The 20999-nt window shown below is 38.5% G+C and overlaps 1 protein-coding gene across 1 annotated transcript in view; it reads left to right on the plus strand.

Annotated features, from left to right (window-relative positions):
- The first annotated feature begins 6443 nt into the window (after positions 1–6443).
- Positions 6444–20999, plus strand: part of taok2b (TAO kinase 2b) — a 29968-nt gene continuing 15412 nt past the window's right edge. Inside the window, exons 1-14 of the mRNA XM_044338470.1 lie at positions 6444–7017; positions 11898–12038; positions 13438–13509; positions 13593–13694; positions 14616–14661; positions 14807–14903; positions 15207–15320; positions 16509–16600; positions 16784–16877; positions 17611–17692; positions 18944–19111; positions 19710–19916; positions 20383–20475; positions 20506–20627. Coding sequence (XP_044194405.1) covers positions 11907–12038; positions 13438–13509; positions 13593–13694; positions 14616–14661; positions 14807–14903; positions 15207–15320; positions 16509–16600; positions 16784–16877; positions 17611–17692; positions 18944–19111; positions 19710–19916; positions 20383–20475; positions 20506–20627 — 1421 coding nt within the window. The 5' untranslated portion in view covers positions 6444–7017; positions 11898–11906. The remainder of the gene's footprint in view (positions 7018–11897; positions 12039–13437; positions 13510–13592; positions 13695–14615; positions 14662–14806; positions 14904–15206; positions 15321–16508; positions 16601–16783; positions 16878–17610; positions 17693–18943; positions 19112–19709; positions 19917–20382; positions 20476–20505; positions 20628–20999) is intronic.

Here is a 20999-nt window from a genome sequence, read left to right on the forward strand (position 1 = left end):
CTCCAAATAGCAAAACAGATGAAAGTGACACTACAAAAGTGTCCTTTGCTTCGGCCCCTATTGTTTTCAAAGACATGGCAATAAAACAGATTTTTGATGTATTAAAGAGTCACAGGCCGATTACAGCTAATATCCCAGTGTGTGATAATCTGCATAAGTATTGGTTACATTTTCGTGAAAAAAAAGGATTATATCTTCTATGCAATGACCTGCTGACAATGTCCAGGATTATATCCTCTGGTGGGTCAATCTATACTTCCTGCAACAAGGATGTAAATGTTGAGTCTGAATTAACTGGCTGAGCTGAAACACTTCAGTGCCCGGGTCTTGATGGTATGGTGTGTATCATCTGCTCTGACCTTTTCCCCTCTGCCTGCTTCCCTGTTATGTAAATTCATCAAAAATCTGTTTGCATAAGAAGCATAATCCGCTGGGCTATGCAATGTGAACTAGTAACAATTTTATTATCTTTTTTTTTTCTCCTCCCTTTTGTAAAAGGCTTAAGATTCTGCTCGTCCTTTCTTCATCAACTTCAACATTAACTGAGGATGATGCAGAAAGGTGCAGAAGAAAGGTGGTCGATGTTATGCCATTCTATCGGTTATGTGTGTGTGTGTGTGGTGTGTCCGCTAAAAGTGCACACCATAGAGATTACACTGAGTGGATTATGAGAGCAAAGGCTGGGCCAAACAAGACATATGTGTGATTGTGATGACACGTATGTGTGTCTGCCATCAAACCAACCTCACATAAAGACATAAAACAACTTTAAAATACTTTTACATTAAAGGCATGTTACAAAATAAGTACACTAGGGCTGCAACTAATGATTATTATTATTGATTATTCTGCAGATTATTTTTCATTTGGTCTATAAAATGGCAAAAACAGGACAAAATATCCATAAAAATTTCCCAGACTTCAAATGTCTTCTTTTGTCCGACCAACAGACCACAACCCAAATATATTCTATTTACACTGCTGTAAAACAGCCGCAAATCCTCACATTAAAGAAGCTGCAACCAGAGTTTTTGCTTGAAAAATAACTGAAAATAGTTACTGATTAATTGTATATTATATTGTATATTATATGCTGGTCATCTATGGCAAGTCGGATAAGTCCTCGGTTATTTCTTTGTTTGGTTTCCAAATATACAATTTTAAAGATAAAGCAAATCTCTATGTAGATAAACATTGGTAAATCAAAATCACTGCAGTTTGCAAAATAGCTGATAGTGCTGTTAGATCATGAATTTATATTTTACAAAAAAAGGCAGGTTTGTTTTTATTTTTTGAGGCATCATGAAATAGTCAACAGGAATCTATGGCATCTTTATTTCTGAGCAAGGATTACATGATAATCTGTCATCCCAAACATTGTTAAAACAGATGGGTTCCTGCCTTGTTTGTATTTGTCGAGATATTTTCCGTCACTATCGTCTCTAGTGTCACTTTGTCAAGTTGAACTGGTTGTGTGTTTTATTGTCAGACGGTGAATCATCGTAGAAATCATTTCCTATGATGACATCATTGAGAACAGTTTACTTTCTAATAATTTGGAGAAATTTTGTTTTTCATTCAAGAAATTCTTGTCTTGCTCACTTTCATACAGAAGAATACAGAACAGACCCCAGCCCTCTATTTGAATAAAGTTTATCCTAAACATTACAAGCCACCCCAACTTGTCACAGATTGACAATTATATTTCATTTACATGGTCTGCATCAGTATCAGACAATCATGATTTACTCCTAAAACTTTCATTACAATCGTATCCAGTGCATCTGTGCAAAGACAAATTATTAGTTTAGTGGTCCTTTCTGGAGGACAGGTGTTGCAAGTGAACTTAGATATATAGCTACTAGCTGTATGTATATTTTTATTTAACCTTTATTTAACCAGTTTAGATTAAATATCTCCTTTTCAAGCATGTCTTGGCCAAGATATTGAAAGCCAAATCATGAAAACACCTTTCCTTTAAAATCATTTTCACAGTGATATCCAAATTAGATTCAGTTATAGAATAGAATAGAATAGAATAAAATAGAATAGAATAGAATAGAATAGAATAGAATAGAATGCCTTCATTGTCATGGCACAGCTGTACAACGTAAAAAAATATATATATAAAAACAAAACACAAGCAGCAGAATCTTCAGCAGATCAACACACACATATGCACTGCATATTTAAGACTACACACATAACTATAAAAAAACAAGTATGAATATATTTTAAAAATGTGGATTGATAAAATTGTCTATATATTGTATTTAGTTCCAGAAATATGGACAGACTTCAGCTCAGTAGTATATTCTATTGTTGCACCCAGTCCGAGAGATATTAGACAGTCCTTCACTGAGTTATTCAACAGAGTTCAGTTCTTTGATGGCAAAAACAGGTAAACATTTTTTAGAAGTCTGGAATTGTGGGTCTTGGTAGACCTGTAGCCCCCTCCAGAGGGCAGCAGAGAGAAAAGGTGGTCTTCTGGGTGAGATGAGTCCTTGGCGATGTTTGTGGCCCCATGTAGACATCAGGTTCTGGATATGTCCTCAAGTGAAGGTAGCTGAGTGCTGGTGATTTCTGTGCTGATTTGATGACTCTCTGAAGAGTTTTTTTGTCAGACACAGTGCAGCTGTGCAAGATGCTATAAGTTAGTATGCTTTCAACAGAGCAGTGATAGAAGGACAGGTTAGCTCTCCTCAGTGTCCTTGGGAAGTAGATCTGTTTCTGTGCCTTCTTCACCAGAGAGGTTGTGTTTATAGTCTATGTGAGGTCGTGGGAGATGTGTGTGCCTAAGAATTTGAAGCTAGTCACTCTTTCCACTTTGTCTCCTCTGATGTGTGAGGGGGCAGGTTCCTTTTTCTGTTTCCTGAAGCTGATGATCAGTTCCTTTGTTTCAGAGGTGTTGAGTATCAGGTCGTTGATAGGTTTTTTTGTTTTTTTTTTTATTGGTGATACTGTTGACAAGATATAGTGGAAAGGAAAAAAAAAAAAGACAAATCAAGCAAATAGACAAACAAACAAAAATAATGACAAACAACAGCAAGGACAACATCATATTACAATGAAAAAGATAGTAAATGTAGAAAGCAACTAAGCAATATGTATTGATTGTGGGAAAGGGGAAGGGGGGGTGAGTGAATGAAAGTGAGAAAAGAAGAGAGAGACAGGAAGGGGAGAAAGAAAAAGTGAGAGCGTCAATAATTATTATAATAATAATGATAATAATAACAATACAATAATATAATGTAATAATGATAATAGTCTTGTTTGATAGTATGCTGTGGCGGTGGTAGCGGTGGAGGCAGCCACAATAACAGCAAAATGGGTTAAATAATTAGCTATTTATATTAATTTATTTCAATTTATATCTATTTGAGTGTATATCAATTAAATTAATTTAATATGGCTATGGGGGGTGGAGCCAAACACACAGAGCCCAAGGAGGGGAGGTTGTTGATAGGTTGATAGGCCCTATAGGCCATGGATGTATAAAGAGAACTACATTCTTTACAGTTCTCTTTATACATCCATACTATAAGCAGACTCATCGTTCAACTCATTTGTTCAGCAGAAAGATGATTATCAGTGGTGAAGAGTAAATGTATTTATTTTATTTATATAACTGTACTTATAAATACAATTTGGAGGTACTTGTACTTTACTTAATGATTTCCCATTTTATACCACTTTATACTTGAGCTCTTCTATATTTAAGATGTCAAAATGATACATTTCTTTATCTGACAGTTTCGGTGACTTCTTATTTTGCAGATGCAGTTTTTATATACAAAGGATATGATCATTTACCAAATATGATGCTTTAATATAGACTAATCTACCCAACAGAATATAAATCAGTTAAAATATCTCACATGGGGACATTTTTCTCCTTGAGTGTTTTAAATTTTATTCAAGTCAAGCATCAAAGTGAAAATGGCAAACCCTGAAACAAAGAACATGGATAGATAGTGATAAGTTGTTCACTGCCAAATTGTATTCTACTAAAAATGTGGCCATAGCTGTTTATTTTCATTCAACACTGAGGCTACTGCTGAGTTTAAAGATTCCCTCCAGACATGTTTTAAGATGTATATAAAACACTCTACTTTGAATAATCATTTGTGTCTAATTTAGATTTATCCACAAAAAAAAGTGTTATTACCATGTTTAAATTCTTAAAATGACGTCTACATCTTCTCCCTCATTAAAAATCCCAGAATCTATGAATATGTAAATATATTTCATCTCAAAAGTTTAACTGCTGGACATCAGATGTCTCCTACTTCACTGTAAAGTCCATTTTCAGTGTTTGTGCACTGGAGGCTTCAAGTTTTCACATCACTCTTGTATAAGTTGAATATTGGTTTAGGATTGGCTTCCAAACCATTTGTGATGTCACAAATCATGCTCGTAGGCCTGCGACTTAAAATTGTTTTTCAACAAGCACAGAGAAAATTTCCACCTTCAGCAGATGAATTTGAAAACAGCCTTTTAGTCTCACACTCTGCACATACATCATTCTGCACAGTGAAGCTCAAACATTCAACTGAAGGAACAAGAAGAAAAACATATTTTTGAGTGGAGGAGGACTTTTTTTATTAAGGTGGCACACTTACTCTCTGTGTAAGAGAACACAAGCTGAACATAGTGTATTTTTGTTTGGTATTTGCTTGGAAATGTTCCACTCAGATTAATACAACCCATTTGTGTTGTCTTTTTCCCAGAATCACATGCTCAGCTTGATGGTAAGTTTCCACTTCAGACTCTACATTTCATCTGTATTTCACTGAAGTTTTCTATGTGCAACTGTTAATGAGTAATGAGATTTATTAGCCTTAAAACAATTTTGATCTGCTGTTTCAGTGACAAAGTGTTTTTACTTTTTGGAATGTGTTTTGTGTGTTCTTCTGAAGTCTGGCCTTACTGATCTCTTTTCCAGTATGTGGCATTGCTCCACTGAACGCCAGGATAGTTGGAGGTGAAGATGCTCCAGCTGGAAGTTGGCCCTGGCAGGCTAGTCTGCAGAGATTTGGCAGCAACGGACTAACTCTGCACATACATCATTCTGCACAGTGAAGCTCAAACATCCAACTGTAGGAAGAATAAACAAAACACATTTTTGAGTGCAGGGGGATGTTTTTTTTTTTCTCTCCACTTTATTGAGTACATGAATGAACATGAGGCACATTCTTGGGAATAAACGCCAGTTGGGTTCACAAACAACACATAAGAAATAGAAAATATTAAAATAATAATAATAAAGAATGAAAATATTGAACAAACAAAAATACATAAAATAGATATGACAGCAGAATATAGTTAAATAAAGTCATTAAAAACAATACACTCATTAACTGTTTTTACAGCCTTCTTATTAGTGCAAGATGGTCTGTAAGTTCTGCTCACATTCTTTACGAAAACTGAGAAGAGAGTTTTTTTTTGTTGTCAACATTACACTTATGAATATGAAACTTAGCTTAGATAATTATAAGGTTAATGATGTATGCTTGTTTCTCATTCTGTCTTTTGTAACTTATTTTTATTTTGTTCCCATCTCTTTATTTATAGAAACCATCACTTACAGCATGTGACATTAAGATGATAACAGAAAACAATTAGGCATCATAATGAAATAAAAATAACATAACAGGAATGACTTCACTTTCAGTTGGTTGATACTTTCAACATGCAGGACATAGGGTAAAAGTAATAATAGTAGAATTAAATTTAAAAATATATATATATAAAATAACAGAAAAGGTAGGCAATAAAAATCAGATTTCTTTGAAAAAAAAACTTGGAGCATACTAACTGCATGTGCACATTTCTTACTGTTTATAAGTTGGATAGACTCAAAATACTTTCTAAATTTAATCATGAAAGGTTCAAACAATGGGTGAGACCTCAACTTGGATTTATGGATGTGAAATTTCCCTAGTAAAGTTAATAAATTGACAGTCCATTGAACTTTCTGGTTTTGTTTTCATAGCATAGTATTACATGTTTGGCTTCCAGCTTAATTAATTTTTTTAATGTATACTGACATTCATAAAATAAATGTTTAGTTCCTCATTTTTACAAAAATCACATTAATTATTGATATCCACAAACCTTCTCACCCACCCACACAAGCACACACACCTACCCTAAATCTAAGCCAAACATCATGCCCTCTTTTTTTTCGCTGATGGTTTTTTCTGTTTTGTTTCGGTTTGTTTGAGTCTAGTTCTCCCTCTTCACTTGTGCTGTGTCATATGTTTTTGTTTGTTTGTTTGTTTTTGTTGGTTTGCATGTTTGTCACTTGTATTGCATCGTAAACAAATAAAATAATTAATTGCACAATTGCACAATTTTGTAATGTATTTGTTGGGGCTTTCTGCTGCACCAGCAGCTTGGCGCGCTGTCGCTGTTCGCCTGCCCGCTTTCTGAAGCGTCGAAGAAGAGCACTTCCGTTTTCCTTTCGGCTCCCCGCCCCGCTCCGCCATCATGAAGTCCTGAACAAAAAAACGGACGAGAGTCGAGTAAAAATGGGGGATAACACGAACTGGAGATGAAATACGCCGACAACACTAACGTAATGACAGCGCAAAGTGGAGCACGGAGCGGACCAGTTGAAATTAATGAATCAAGTCCCCACTGAAAACGTCGCAGGCAGCTCCTGGCGTGACGTTATTTAGTTAGCGGTGTTGCTAACAGCAGCTAAAGCCAGCCTGTGGGTTTCTGTGGGAGACTCTCTCTCTCTCTGCTGGCTGGCAGGCGGCAGTCAGCTAGCTGTCACTTTAATTGACTGGCACTTTTACTCGTGTCATGTCGTGCAGACGTGCTAGCTGTCCATACTAACTGGGAGCGTAAGGATGGAGAGGAGTCCGAGTAAAACCATCGACAGACAGAATGTGGTTTATTCGTGTTGAATAGACACCAGAGCCGAGGAAAGAGGAGTGAGACCAATAATTTCCAGCCAGGCCAGTCAGCTAGCTCTACAGCTAGCTACAGTGGATCCCAAAAGCCACGGTAAGACATGTTATAAATCATTCAGTGTGCTAAAGCAGCCGAGTGCGCCTCTCTTATCCTCCTCTGCAGGCAAAAGCCCAGCTGCAATAATGGACTACATCATTTGCAGATGTTGGAGACGTTGACATTGTCATTGGCCTGCACCCTGAACACCCAGTCAGCCTTGGGAGTTGTTGTTGACTACTGTTGAATGCATTTCTTTGGTGAGCCAGAGCAAAGATTAGCCTAATTGACCAGCCAAGTGCAAAAGCCATCCGGCTTGCTCAGCTGAGATGCACACTGTACATGATACTCATAGCAAACATACATCAGATAAGATTCAAGATTCAGCTTTTTTCAGCTTTTATTCACATGCACAGAAGATGGCAACATTGAAGGCAGTGAAAATTGGCTTCTTCAAGCTCTAGTTCCAATTAGAGTCTATAATAAGAGAGAGGAGGGAGAGAGAGACAAATTAAAGTTAAAATATATACAGTGTACATTATATACCACAACATGTACAAATATACATTATATTGCACATTTGTGAAAACTGTAACAGTTACTCCTCAGTCTCACCAGCTGAGGACAATGTGTATTTTGTTTTCATTAATATGCCCTATAAAATTGAGTTTAGTTAATATCTTGGCGAAAACCACATAACGGCAGCATTTGTTGCTTGTCTTGAATGACTTATGACATGGATCGGGTTCCTGTAATAAGTGGATTGAAAGCTCGCTTCAGGCTTGGTTGCAATATTTAAAGAACTTCTCATTTTTCAAAAGGAACCACATTGCTTCCTCTTTAACGGCAGCAAAACTGACCATGAAAGAAACGTCTCATCACATGTATTTTCATTTTGTAGTGTTTGTGAATAAGGACATGAATGCCAAGCTGTGTAGATACAGACCACTTTAAGATATGGAGCATGTGTTGCATTTCCACATTAACCCCCCACCCCACCCCCTTTTTTTTTTTTTCAAAATCCCAATGACTCCATGATATACTGATATCGCCTGCCAGGCTGGTCAATGCATCACATAAATGAGCATATTCATAGTCTGCAGCACAGCCACACTTTCAAGCTACACTGTGTATAATTACTATATTTATATTTTGGAGTAGTTTAAGTATCTGTCCCCTCTTTTTAAAATGGGAGACTGTAATGGCAATCTACTAAATTTAACAAACATATATATATATATATATATATAGTTTGCAAATAAGTATTTTCTCAATGTTGCTGGTTGAAGTTGCATCCAAAATAATGGGGAATAGGGTTTAAAAGGCTCTTACTATGAGTAAAATTGTATGTGTTTTATACAGGCCTTTGGTAACAGCAAACATATTGTGTGGACTTTCCAGGACAATAAATTAATAATCCCAAATAAAGTTTATACTGTATTTAATAAGGATTTGTAATTGGGATGAAATGGAAATGTCATATAAACCAGTTTAGAAACAAAATACTATAACCAAGCCATTTTGATATAATAGATGAAGTCAACTTGTTCTTGTCGATTGTGGAAGTTGACAAGTTTCAATTGTCTCATGGTGTATTTCATGTACTTCATGTAGGACGCTAAACAAAACACCACATGAAACCATTAAAGCACAGCTATGATGCAGGTTATATATTCTTAATGCAGAGCTAATCACTTGTCAAATGTCATTGCTGAACAGGCTGGCTCTATTAATTTTAAGGAAGCCTTGAATACAGCTGTGTACTCTGTAAGGGTATCATGTTGGAAAAATAACAGACCAGATATGGTATTAGGTGGATAGTTAATATTAAATGATCCTCACTGGGTGAGAGTGGCGGGGGGTGGGGGTACTTTATCGGAATATCACTTTTTATGATATTAAATTCAGTGATGGGTCTTTAAAAGCCTGATCTGAGTTTCCACTAGCCACATATTTGTTACAGAAATTTAAAGTGGTATTTAAGTTAGCCCTCATGGCTTCTTCCCATTACACACACCACTCCTTTGGCTCTGTTTTTTCCATTTAAGACTCATTGTTGGTCAGGAACATCTGATTAGCTTTTCAGAAAGACATCCAACTCTGTAGTGGTTACAGGTTCTTGTGGTTTAGAAACAAAGGTTTAACATTTTGGTCACTCTGTTTGCACATATGAGCCTGCTAAACCTGTTGGCAGTTTACCTTTATCTTGTGAAGTTTTTCCTGTTGTCTGCTGTTTTTCAGAGAGATGTCTTTCTTTAAGCCTTTAGTGCTGGATTCATGATTTCTCCTCATGACCATGATCTAACCTTTCATTGGTATATTTCTCTTTGGCTGAACAATATTTTGTTTTATTGTCAACTAGGACTAGAACTAACGATTATTTTTTATTATGTACTAACAGAGCACAATTAGCACCAGCTACCGGCCAAAAGCTGGTAAAATATGCAAGGGGCTGGTAGATTTGCTTCACTCACCAGCCAAAAAAAGAATGGTAATCTATTGAGTGGCTGGTCAAATTTGAACATTCACTTCGCCATTTCACCAGTGGAGAAAAAAAAAGTTAATTTTGCACCCTGTGTACTAATCTGCCAATTATTTTCTCTATCAATAATTTGGTCTATAAAACGTCAGAAAACGGCAAAAAATATCCATCACAGTGTTCTTCTTTTTTGTCTGACAAACAGTCCAAAATTTTTATTTACTGTAATGAAAGTACCATGAAAAGCAGCAAATTCTGACATTTGAGAACCTGGAGCCATCAAATTCGCAGCCACACGTTTCTCCGTTCTCCACTTCCCTGTTTAGCATCGTCAGGTTAGGCTAACCCATTGTTGCTAACTTCAGAGCTAACCCCCTGCAGCATTTATTAACTGACACACTGTAGTCTGTACTGTAAAAAAAGATGAGAGAAAGAGAGAGAGAGAGAGCAGCAGTGGTCGAGTGAGCTAGAGAGCGAATGAAGAGAGGGAGCGCTGGTAGAGAGAATGCCAATGAATCAGATCAAAAAAAGTTATTTTCTGATTGTTTCACAGCGGTTACGTTCTGGAGGACAAATAAACACGCCCACACACCTGCGCTTGACCCTGCGGCTGAACGCTGCACCGCCTGATTTGGTCTGAATACGGCCTTACTGCTAAACTTTTCCTCTGCTCTGCTCACATTCACCGTCACTTTTCTGATGTCCGCTGTCTTGCTTAACCACTCACTCGCTTACGTGGTGTTCTATTCCTTAAAAGAAGCTACGCTACCTGCAGTTTCCCGGGCAGTGACGCAGATGTTGACTCGCGTTTCGAAACAGTGCTGCTCAGAGGCTCCCAAACGCTATTGATTTTCAAATGAATGGATATTTGGCATTTAAAAAGATATTTTTTGGCCTGGTGGGGGTTCTCGTTGACCTGGCGGCCCGCCAGGCCTGTACTATTATAGGGGAAACACTGACCATGGTTAACTATATAAACCACTCTGCTGCTTCTTAGAAAATTAAAACAAGCAAAGGTTGTGCTGTCATAACTAAGTTTAAAGACAAACAGATTAGTCCATCTGAGATTTTACATTTAGTTCCTATGGTTACACACACACACACACACACACACACGTGCGCGCACACTGTCGGTGGCCATGTCTTGAATGTGTGTGCAGGGAGCCTGATGGACCCATCAGAGTCATCGATAGAGAGGTGTTCTGTTTAGTATATAGTGACATTTAGAGCTTCAGTGATTATTTGATGAGTCCATTAGTCAATTGACAGAAAAATCAATCAGCAACTATTTTGATAATCAAATAAACGTTGTTGTTTTTTAAAGCAAGACAGCTGGAAATTTGCTGGTTTCAATTTCTCAAATGTGAACATTAGATGATTTTCTTTGTCATACCTTGTAGCAAACTGAATATTTTGGGGTTTTTGGACTGTTGGGCAGACAAACGAAAACATTTGAAGACATCATCTTTGACAGTGAGAAATTATAACAGGCTTTTTTTTTTTACTATTTATTGACGTTTTATTACATTTTATATTTTATATACATTTTATTACATTTTATACACAAAAAAATGAAGATACCCTGTGCACAGCAGTGCCTCTCTCCTGGGTGCCTGCTGACGCAGGGCAAATTACAGAAAATCAAAAAAGTATTTCAGCACGCACCAGGATACTAGCACAGACGCTATTTTATTAGGGGATTACAATAAAAAAAAACAACAGGAGCAAACTACACGTACAATATAAGAGTTTGTGTAGAATTTTTAAATCTTACTTTAAAATGAGGAAGAGAGAAGAATTTATGGAGGAAAGAAATCTACATCTGCTGTTCTCTATAAAGACAATAGTATTCAAAAACAGCTTCTCCTTTCCATTAGGAGCTATAGAAGTTAGTAGATACATAAACTGTATCTGGTGAAATAATGGTATTAACCTTTCTAGATTAAATGCATTATATATTGTAAAAACTAGCTTATTTTTTGCCAGTATTCTTCTTCAGCCTTACATGTCTGTTAGGGAGACAGATGGATGGATGAATGGGTGGGTGGCCATTTGAAGCTGATATTTTTCATCTACATCTGCCAAATCACATTTGCATTTTTGTGTTCTTACAGTTTAATTACAGATGTAGCACAGGATTCTCTTTTTTACACATGAACCAAAGTGGCTCGACGTTATAGGCTGGAAAAGTGAGCGCTGCCTTGAGCTGCAGATCGGTGATCAGCAGTACAAGCAGCCCTTTGACATTACAGCATGTAACTCGGTGTTAAAAATCCAAATAACATATCAGTGATGTTTGAAAAGATCTCTCTGACTGTCAGAGAGACGCTGGGACTGCAATATGTGACAGACTGGACCATATACCCAGGGCAGTTCATGTTTCCAACACAACATGGACGTTGGTAATCTCTCCAAATAACAGGCGCTCACACAGTGTGTCCCTTTCCGTGCTCACCAGGCGCTGGCCATGCCGTCGAGTGTGCGGGCCGGGAGCCTGAAGGACCCGGAGGTGGCTGAGCTGTTCTGCAGGGAGGATCCTGAGAAGCTCTTCACAGACCTGAGGGAGATTGGACATGGGAGCTTCGGAGCAGTCTACTTTGTGAGTTACTTTCCTTGGCCTTATAGCCTCTAACTTAACTTAAATTAAGATGCTGGTCAACTCCTGTAGGTCTAAATTATATGTCTTTCATCTCTGTCAGCTTGCCTAATGATATGGACACACTAAACATTTAAAAAAATGAAATGTTAATATTTATTAGGCATGGAAATTTGGTGACTGACCAATGATTACAATCAGGTAATTTTAATATGTCAGTAAAGTTAAGTTATCAGCTAAAACTTTGCTGACAATACATCTGTAAATATGGATATGTGTGTCTGATAATTAACTCTGCTGATCTTGTTCTTGAATTCTGGAGTAAGGACAAAAAATGGTTGTTGTTCAGTAACATACATTCGCAGACAAGATCTTGAAAGTGTTTTGAAAGATTTTCTCCAACTTTTGGTACTTTCTACTCTTTAGTGATTTCAGATTTTTGCAGTATTGCTTTTCGTCCATATTCCACACCACTAGTATGTGATAAGGAACACAAGCCCTTGAGCCGGAGCCGCTGTAAGACGTTTGGTGCTAAACTGATTAGTCAGTTCCTCACATACTGTATCTTCTCAAAAAATCAACATATCTGATTCAATGAAAACATAACCAATGATGGAAATAGTTGTTGATTGCAGCCCTGATATTGATTGATAGTTGCAGCAGCTCTAACGCTATAAGATTGATGTCACAATACTCTGCTCTACTGATGTGGTTAAAAAAATAAAAAAAACACCATAGATGTAATGAATATATCACTATCCGTGAGAAAAAGCTGCACATTTAACTTGAGATCCCATCACTGAAATGTACTCACTGTAATGAATGTAGCCAGAGGCAAAGAGGTTGATTTGCAAAAAAAAAAAAAAAAAAAGTAAGCACAGCAAAGGAGAAGGCCTGACAGACGAGGGGGAGCGTGATGATGTCTCTTGATAGACAGGAGGGAAGATGATAATGATGGTACTACCAATAAGAACACAAGGTGGATTAACCTATCAGCTGAAGAGGAAATGTGGCAGGGAATAGAAAAAACATGGACAAAGGACAACTCACAAGTGGTGGATGAAAAGCCCTGTTTAATGAAGGGTGAACAGGAGCTAGTCATGGATGAAGGGACGGGAGAGGGCAGGAGTGGAAGGAGGCTCAGCAGAAATCTTTGTTTTATATAACGGTGATTTCAGATGTTAAAATGGCTGATAAAGCTCAGCGCTACAAGGATCTTTTGAGAATATGTTGCATTGGGGTTGTCAGTGATGCTCAAACTTAACTGGAATGAGCTACTTGCAAAAAAATGTTGTTTTTTTTTAAAGTACAAGGCAACATTTCTTCTGTATAAAGAAAACTAAAGGCTGTTTAGAGTTTAAAGTAATTTAATCATCTGTTTTCCCCAACCTTTCCACATTAGGCTCACGACATCCGCACCAATGAGGTGGTGGCCATCAAGAAGATGTCCTATAGTGGCAAACAGTCCAATGAGGTAGGAGCCGGCACCTCTTAAATGCTTCATCTATTGATTGTCATGTTTGCTCGTTAATCATCGTGACCCTGCTCACGTTTCAGAAATGGCAGGATATCATCAAGGAAGTGAAGTTCCTCCAGAAACTGCGCCACCCCAACACTGTGGAGTACCGCGGCTGCTACCTGAGAGAGCACACAGCATGGGTGAGAGTGTTTTCAGACATGGTTCACATCCTAATTATAAATAGATTGTGCAGTAAACATCTAGAGCAGCTCTGCAGGCCATTTATGTCACATTTGTGAAATGCATTATTTTGTAAGCACAGAGGATGCTTCTCATTGATGCTGTTACTTAAGTCCTAGTAGTACACTTTCTTTTTAAGTCTAGCCTGGGAGTGTACTTCCTTACTTAATCCTCTTCATCCCTTGTGGGACATAAAGCTACAATGAGCTCTGTATCGTTTACTATTTTTGGCAACATGTTAAGTTAATCATGGCTAGCTTGTCCATCACGTCTCTGTACCAGGTCATTTTTGGTCTTCCAGGTTGTCTTCTGCCTGGAGGTGTCCATCTTGGCACATGTCTGGGAGTGACATCATTTGGTAGCACCTTCAAACTAGGTGCATTACTTGTTAGAAAGGATTCATAATAAGATGGTTTTCACCCAACAAACATTGTCAGAGCTTACATTCGCACCACAATGATTGCAGTAATCGCTCCAATCAAAGTGTGTTCATACACTGATATGTACAGCACAGTTTTTTTACTGTATATAATGACAGATGACTCTAACAGGACATATTCAGCTAGTCATGTTGATCAACTTCTAGTGTGTGGAGCAGTTTGCCGCAGACTCCCGCAGATGCTCCAGTGCTCACTTGGAGCAAACCTCAGACCTCCATTTTGATGCGGACATGAGAACGCTTTTCTGTGCTGTTCCTCAGTTCGACAAGTTTTTACACTTATATAAATGTACTGAACTCTCAGGGAAAACTACCTCAGGTCCCAAAAAAAAATCTCTCCATACGGGGCCAGTGTGAAAAAGTCCTTAACGGCGTGTGTGCTCTTGGGGTGAGGCTCCCTAAAATAGCCTACAGTTAAACACTCACTGTGTCTCTCTCCTAGCTGGTGATGGAGTACTGCTTGGGCTCAGCTTCTGACCTTTTAGAAGGTAAGTAGGAAAGAAGTATTCGTCAAAAATGAGAAATGAATAATAAAGAAACACGAGTGAGTTACACGTCTTGGTCGGTTGTTGGCATAGATGCAGTCATCTAACACCCAAAGCCTGATCTCCTCTGATATCTGTCTTCACCCAGTCCACAAGAAACCCCTCCAGGAAGTGGAAATAGCTGCCATAACCCATGGTGCATTGCAGGGACTGGTGTATCTTCACTCTCACAACATGATTCATAGGTAAGCCCCCCCCCATTCCTTATCTCACTATCTTTTCGACTCTCCTCCCCCACACTTCAGACAACAGACAAAACGAATATGGGGGAGAAAAAGCGCAAAGTGTGCTGCCTAAGATGCAGTAAGCTTATGCAATAGTGTTTGTGCTCACTTACTGTGCAGCAACACAATCTAAGTTCATCTCGCTACTCCCAAGCCTCTAACAATACATATATCTCCCAGTTTGTTTTTGTCATCCTCACAACATTCCTGACTCATCATTTTCTCTCTCTTTATTATTATCTGACTTCTCTCTTTCTCTCTCAGGGATGTGAAGGCAGGAAACATCTTGCTAACAGAGCCAGGCCAGGTCAAACTGGGAGACTTTGGCTCTGCCTCCATTGTTGCACCAGCCAACTCCTTCGTGGGAACGCCTTACTGGTAAGACATCAAGCTTTTCAGCCATAACAGAATCATCCTCATCATAAGTTTTAGACTAGTCGCTCTTTGTAAATCTGTAGGAATTACACCAAACTGTGACGCCTTCTTTATGTCCATATTCATCAGCTACAAATGGTTTCCGCTTTAAAAAATGTCTATCTATATATCCTTAAGATGCACCAAGACCAATTTAAAGTATAATTTTTAAAGTCACATTGAAAGGAAAACAACTTAACACCTTTTGCAATTTTCTTAGTTTAAACATGTGCTATTTTTTATTTCCTCCTTTATCAATACTTTTACTTCCCAGAAAACCTTATGTCATTGATTACCTTTAAACCCAAATCACAAATCCGCTCATACCACTAATGGCTTATAAGCATGCAGGTCGTTTTTTATGCCAAGATTTTGCAATTTCGACTGCTGAGATGTTTGCTAGCACCCCAACATATTGGAGGTGAATGTTTCTGTTGCTCAAACCATTTAAAAAATACATTTCTAATATTTAGTATCTAGTTAAATTCTGTTTACATGGAATAATCCACAGACCTTGTTGTGAAATGTCTCTTAAATCAGCATCAACACCATCACACTCCTTAGCCAGAATTCAAAAGGTTCCCCAAGAGCCAGCTGCTCTCAAAATATCCAACTACTCACTTCTGTGTGTCTGATTGTGACTTCATTTATCGTCACACTTCTGAGGTGAAAAAGGGTCCCAACAAGGGGCGGCTGCCTGAGAGTCAGATTTATTCAAAGCATGCAGAATGGAGTTCAGACTTAGACCTGCAAGGTACCCAAGTATTTCATTTCAAGTTATAAGAACCCAAAGTGATGTTTTAATTGACACATATTTACTCACAAATATAGGAAACAGAAAAACAGCAAATCCTCACATCGTTGGAGCTGGAACCAATAAATGTTATTATTTTACTGCCAATCAGTTAATCATTTCAGCATCACCCGGACATGTTTCAGGTCATCAGTCAAGTGTAGGAGGGCATCAGATTTCACTATAAGCAGCTGCTGGTTACTGTTGTACATGAGGCAGCCTGACCCTTCTTGTAATGTTCATGTCTATTCATGTGGTGTAAACGTTGGAAATGACCCAGAGGTGGTGTTCTCTGTTGGTCCCGCATCAAAGGACAAGAGCTGGAAATGGCTGAATGCTTTGTTGTTTCCTCCATGCAGGATGGCCCCCGAGGTGATCCTGGCCATGGACGAGGGTCAGTACGACGGGAAGGTGGATGTGTGGTCACTTGGCATTACCTGCATAGAGCTGGGTAAGAGATGGTCATAAAATGCTCCACAAGTGCGTTTTTTTTGTGTTCACAAAGCTGAAAGCATCCAACCCCTTTGTTTGCTCTCTCCTCTCTCTTCTTCTTCTTCTTTTTTTTTTTTTTCCTTGCTCTTTATCTGCCACTCGCTGTCTCTGTCACGCTATGTTGTGCTTTGTCACACTGTAGCGGAAAGGAAGCCTCCTCTGTTCAACATGAATGCTATGAGTGCCTTATACCACATCGCCCAGAATGAGAGCCCTGTGTTGCAGTCTAATCACTGGTGAGAGATGGTGAAACTTCCTAAATGCTCCTTTTAGGCTAATAAGACTTTTGTTAGACACTGATTTTTCAGTTAGGATTTTATGTGCAGTGTGGACCATTTTTATGTTGCTTGAGATTGTTTTATAAATGTTGTTGGGTTTTTTTTTATCAAAGAGCTTCTAATATTATTGAGGCTCTCTCTACATAATGTTTGTGAAAGAATGGAGAACTGATCTTATGATTCTACATACAATTATCAGTGAGGTTACCAGGAGTGGGAGGTGAATTTTATGGATTTTTAGGAAAACTGGCTGACAAATTAAGAAACTCTGGGAAATGAATGCCAGAGTTTGCAGCTGCAGTGTGTTGCACCTAGAAGACAAGAAACAATAGCGTGCTATTGAATCAAGAAGCCCACACTGAATGGTAACAACATGGGTTTTATAATTTCAGTTCATTGTAAACAAAACCCACAACACTTCCTCTGTTGCACCACTGTTTCACACCAGTTTGTGTTCCAGTACACCATAAATTAGAATAGACAGATCTGAAGGGTCTTAAGTGGAGCTAAATGCTTTGACATCCTGTAATAAACTACAACAGCAAAAATGAATATTCTACCATGAGAAATCATGTAGCTTTAAGAAGATTATAAAATTATACATCTTTGTTGCAAATGAACAACCCTTCCAAGCAGCTTTCATTTGACAGTGTCAATGATGCCTTTATAATGACATTTTTATCATTTTCAGGTCGGATTATTTCCGCAATTTTGTGGACTCCTGTTTGCAGAAGATCGCCCAGGACAGACCTACCTCTGATGTGCTGCTCAAGGTACAAGACGTCAAAAGAAGTGTTTGATGTTGTAGATTCTCACATTGTTAATGGTGTTGGCTTCATGGTCAAACAAAAATGAATCTTGTGTAAGAAGAGCTGTGAAATTTGTTTAAATTGCGCAAATAAAATATAATTTGTATCTTCTAATAAAATAACGTAATGTACATTTGGTGTAGGGCACAAATTGTGTTCTACAAACAGTCATCTACATGGCTGCATACACAGTCATATATTACTGTGTAGTTTTCATGACCAATAATCAGGTTCAAAATTTTATTCTGTTTTGACACTAGATGTTCTAAATTAATTCAGTTGTTTTTAAAAATGTAAGTGTTCCCCTTTCTCTCCAGCTACAATCAACTGTTGGATGTTTAAATACACTATAAAGTCTTAGTTTATATTTGTCTTTTGGCTCAAGCATGCACTGACATAACAAGCAGATCAGCTTGTTTTTGTTTGGGGAAAAAACAAATAATTTGCCTACTCTTCAACTTTAAAGCAGATTTTCCTGCTTTGATACAGCAAAGTAGTCAGTGGTGGTGCAAGTGTGAGGTATAAACAGTAGTTGTCAACAAGGAGCTTTCAAAGTCAAGCAAGGCAAAGTAATTCAGTTGATGTGTCACTTTGTATTAGAAAAGCCAGGAGAGCCACCTGAAGCTAACAATAATTACCATAAGCATCATAGGAACTAAAGGCTCTAATATATTCTGTTTTTGTCAGTTGAGTTGAGTAAAAACAAAGAAAGAAAGATGCATTTTATTATCTTATCAATGTCTGGTTTGTATTGTGTGTTTTTGTTGTACTGACTTGCAGCTGAGACACCTCCACCAAATAGACAATTCTTAATAAACTTTTCAGATTTTCCAGAATTGCACAGTTGCTTGGTGAAAATTTCTGGAAGTGTTATTTTTCCCTCTTATCAGTTTAGTAATTAAAAACGTTCCTGAGCTGAGACAAGACTGCACACTCCCCTCAGTTCAGTAAAATAGGCCCGAAGTTAACGCATGCGACCAATGTCACCTTCCTGTCACTATAAATTCTTTTGAACTAATTATAATATTCAGCATCAACATCTTGTCTATATTCAGCCAGCTTCAAAGCTATCACCCCAACTCTTGTGTAGGTTTCACATTTGTTAATCTTAACATACGGTGATGTTCAGACCTTCAGAGTCCTGTCATAATTGAATCGTTCACCCTGTCTATGTCCATTTCTGTCCCCCTTCTCTTAACCCATCCATCTTCCCAGCACCATTTCCTATGCAGAGAGCGTCCCATGACAGTTGTGATGGACCTCATTGCACGCACCAAGGACGCTGTCCGCGAGCTGGATAACCTTCAGTATCGGAAAATGAAGAAAATTCTCTTCCATGAGGCCCACAACGGTCCCGCTCCAGAAGGAGGTGATGAGGAAGAGGTAAGAATGGATCAGAGGAGGAAGAGGTTAAAAGAGCTGCAGGGAGAGTTGGTTTTGCATTGCCTCAAAGTGGTGCAATGTGTCACCATGTATTGCATTTCCTGCTAGACACAAGCGTGCAACAAGAACCCTTTGCATCAATGAAAAGACTGTATATAGTCATGTTTTGTTCATTACTTCACCCTTTTCTCGTAGAAGAGAATTTGGAAATGCAGGTTCTAAAACCTTCAGAAGCTCAGCACAGAAAAAAAAACAGCTGGTAATTGAATCCATCCTGCCTTTGTATTGTATTGCTCGATAAATATTCTGAACGTAGGACCTCTTCCTCTCCATACAAAGGGCTTTGTTCCCATCAGCATCTAATTCCAGTTGGCTGTTCCCCCCCAAAAGGAAATGAAGGAATTTAGAAAATGTTGGGCTGCACATTTCTAGAGTGTACAGTTTGTCTGCATAGAAAGGTGTTTCATAGCATTTTTTTGTACTTTGAAAACCGCTAATACACACACCGAACTAAACACTAAACCTCAATCACCATCTTTCCCCAGAACTGTTCCCAGTAACCTATTCGACTAAAGTGCCTCTTTTTCCTCTCAACCAGGATGTGGAGCAGTATATGTTGCGAACAGGCACAGTCAACAGCATGGAAAGCTCCCATTCTCTGCCATCCATGTCAATCAGCGCCAGCTCCCAGAGCAGCTCGGTCAACAGCCTGGCAGACGGCTCAGATGACAGCGGGGAGATGGCCATGATGCAGGAGGGAGAGCACACCGTCACCTCTAACAGCTCTGTCCTACACAAGCCCCTGGTCAGTCCAAATGTATTCTGTCTCTTGTTTCAATGCACTCTTGCTTTGGTCTTTTCTCTTTATTTTTAGAAGTTTTTTACACTTACCTTTCTTCAATACTGGAGTTATTTTACCATATATTGGCTGCAGACTGCAGGGGAAGCGGTTCTGTCATTGTCAGACCAGTTCTACACACGCACATCTGCGTCACCTACAGGAAAAGCGAAGTAATTGCAGCAGCAGTTTAGACTTGCAGATGAACAGTAGATATAACCGTGTTGCTACAAAGCATGGTGGCACGCTCACATACACTACACCTGACAAAAGTGTCAAAATGTAAGTTTTTGTAGTTTAACTGCACAAGTGGATCCATTAATCTTGTTTGTCGAGTGCTTTGAAGCAAAACTTTGCCAAAACCCCAGTTTACTTGTTAGTCGTCTAAAAACTCACATTCTCTCTTCTATTTTCTCCTCCACCTTTTCTACAGAGCCATGACAATATCTATGATGACCCCTATCAGCCAGAGATTGACTCACAACGAGAAGCTTCATCTGCTGGCGGCGGCGGTGGTGGTGGTGGAGGAGGAGGAGGGGGAGGGGGCGGAGGGGGAGGGGGAGGGGGGAGGCGTCGTCGAGGCCGAGACCACTTTGCCACCATCAGGACAGCCTCACTTGTCACTCGTCAGATCCAGGAACATGAGCAGGGCTCGGCCCTGAGAGAGCAGATGTCTGGGTAAGGCTACAGTGTATGACTTATGTTCAGAGTCAAAAATGGGAAACAGGTTTATTGCCAAGTAGGTTTACACATACAAGAAATTTGCTTAAGTAAGAGGAAAAATACCACAAAAGATAGGTTTAATATAACTATATAAATACAAATTTACGGTTAAAATGTGAAATATCATGAATACATTAAAAAATATATTCTAAGTGAAAAGAGCTATGGAATTGTACAAGATATTGACCAGGAATGTGTAAGAGTTCACAGTATAAAAATGTTGTATATAAACATATAGAAAAGTAAATGTTGCTTTAAAAGGAAGAGAAATCAGCCAGCAGTCAGGTTTATTTGTGTAGAATGTGATCATAGTTTGGAAGGGCTTTA

This window comes from Thunnus albacares, chromosome 20 (genome assembly GCF_914725855.1).
Source record: "Thunnus albacares chromosome 20, fThuAlb1.1, whole genome shotgun sequence".
Lineage (NCBI taxonomy): Eukaryota > Metazoa > Chordata > Actinopteri > Scombriformes > Scombridae > Thunnus > Thunnus albacares.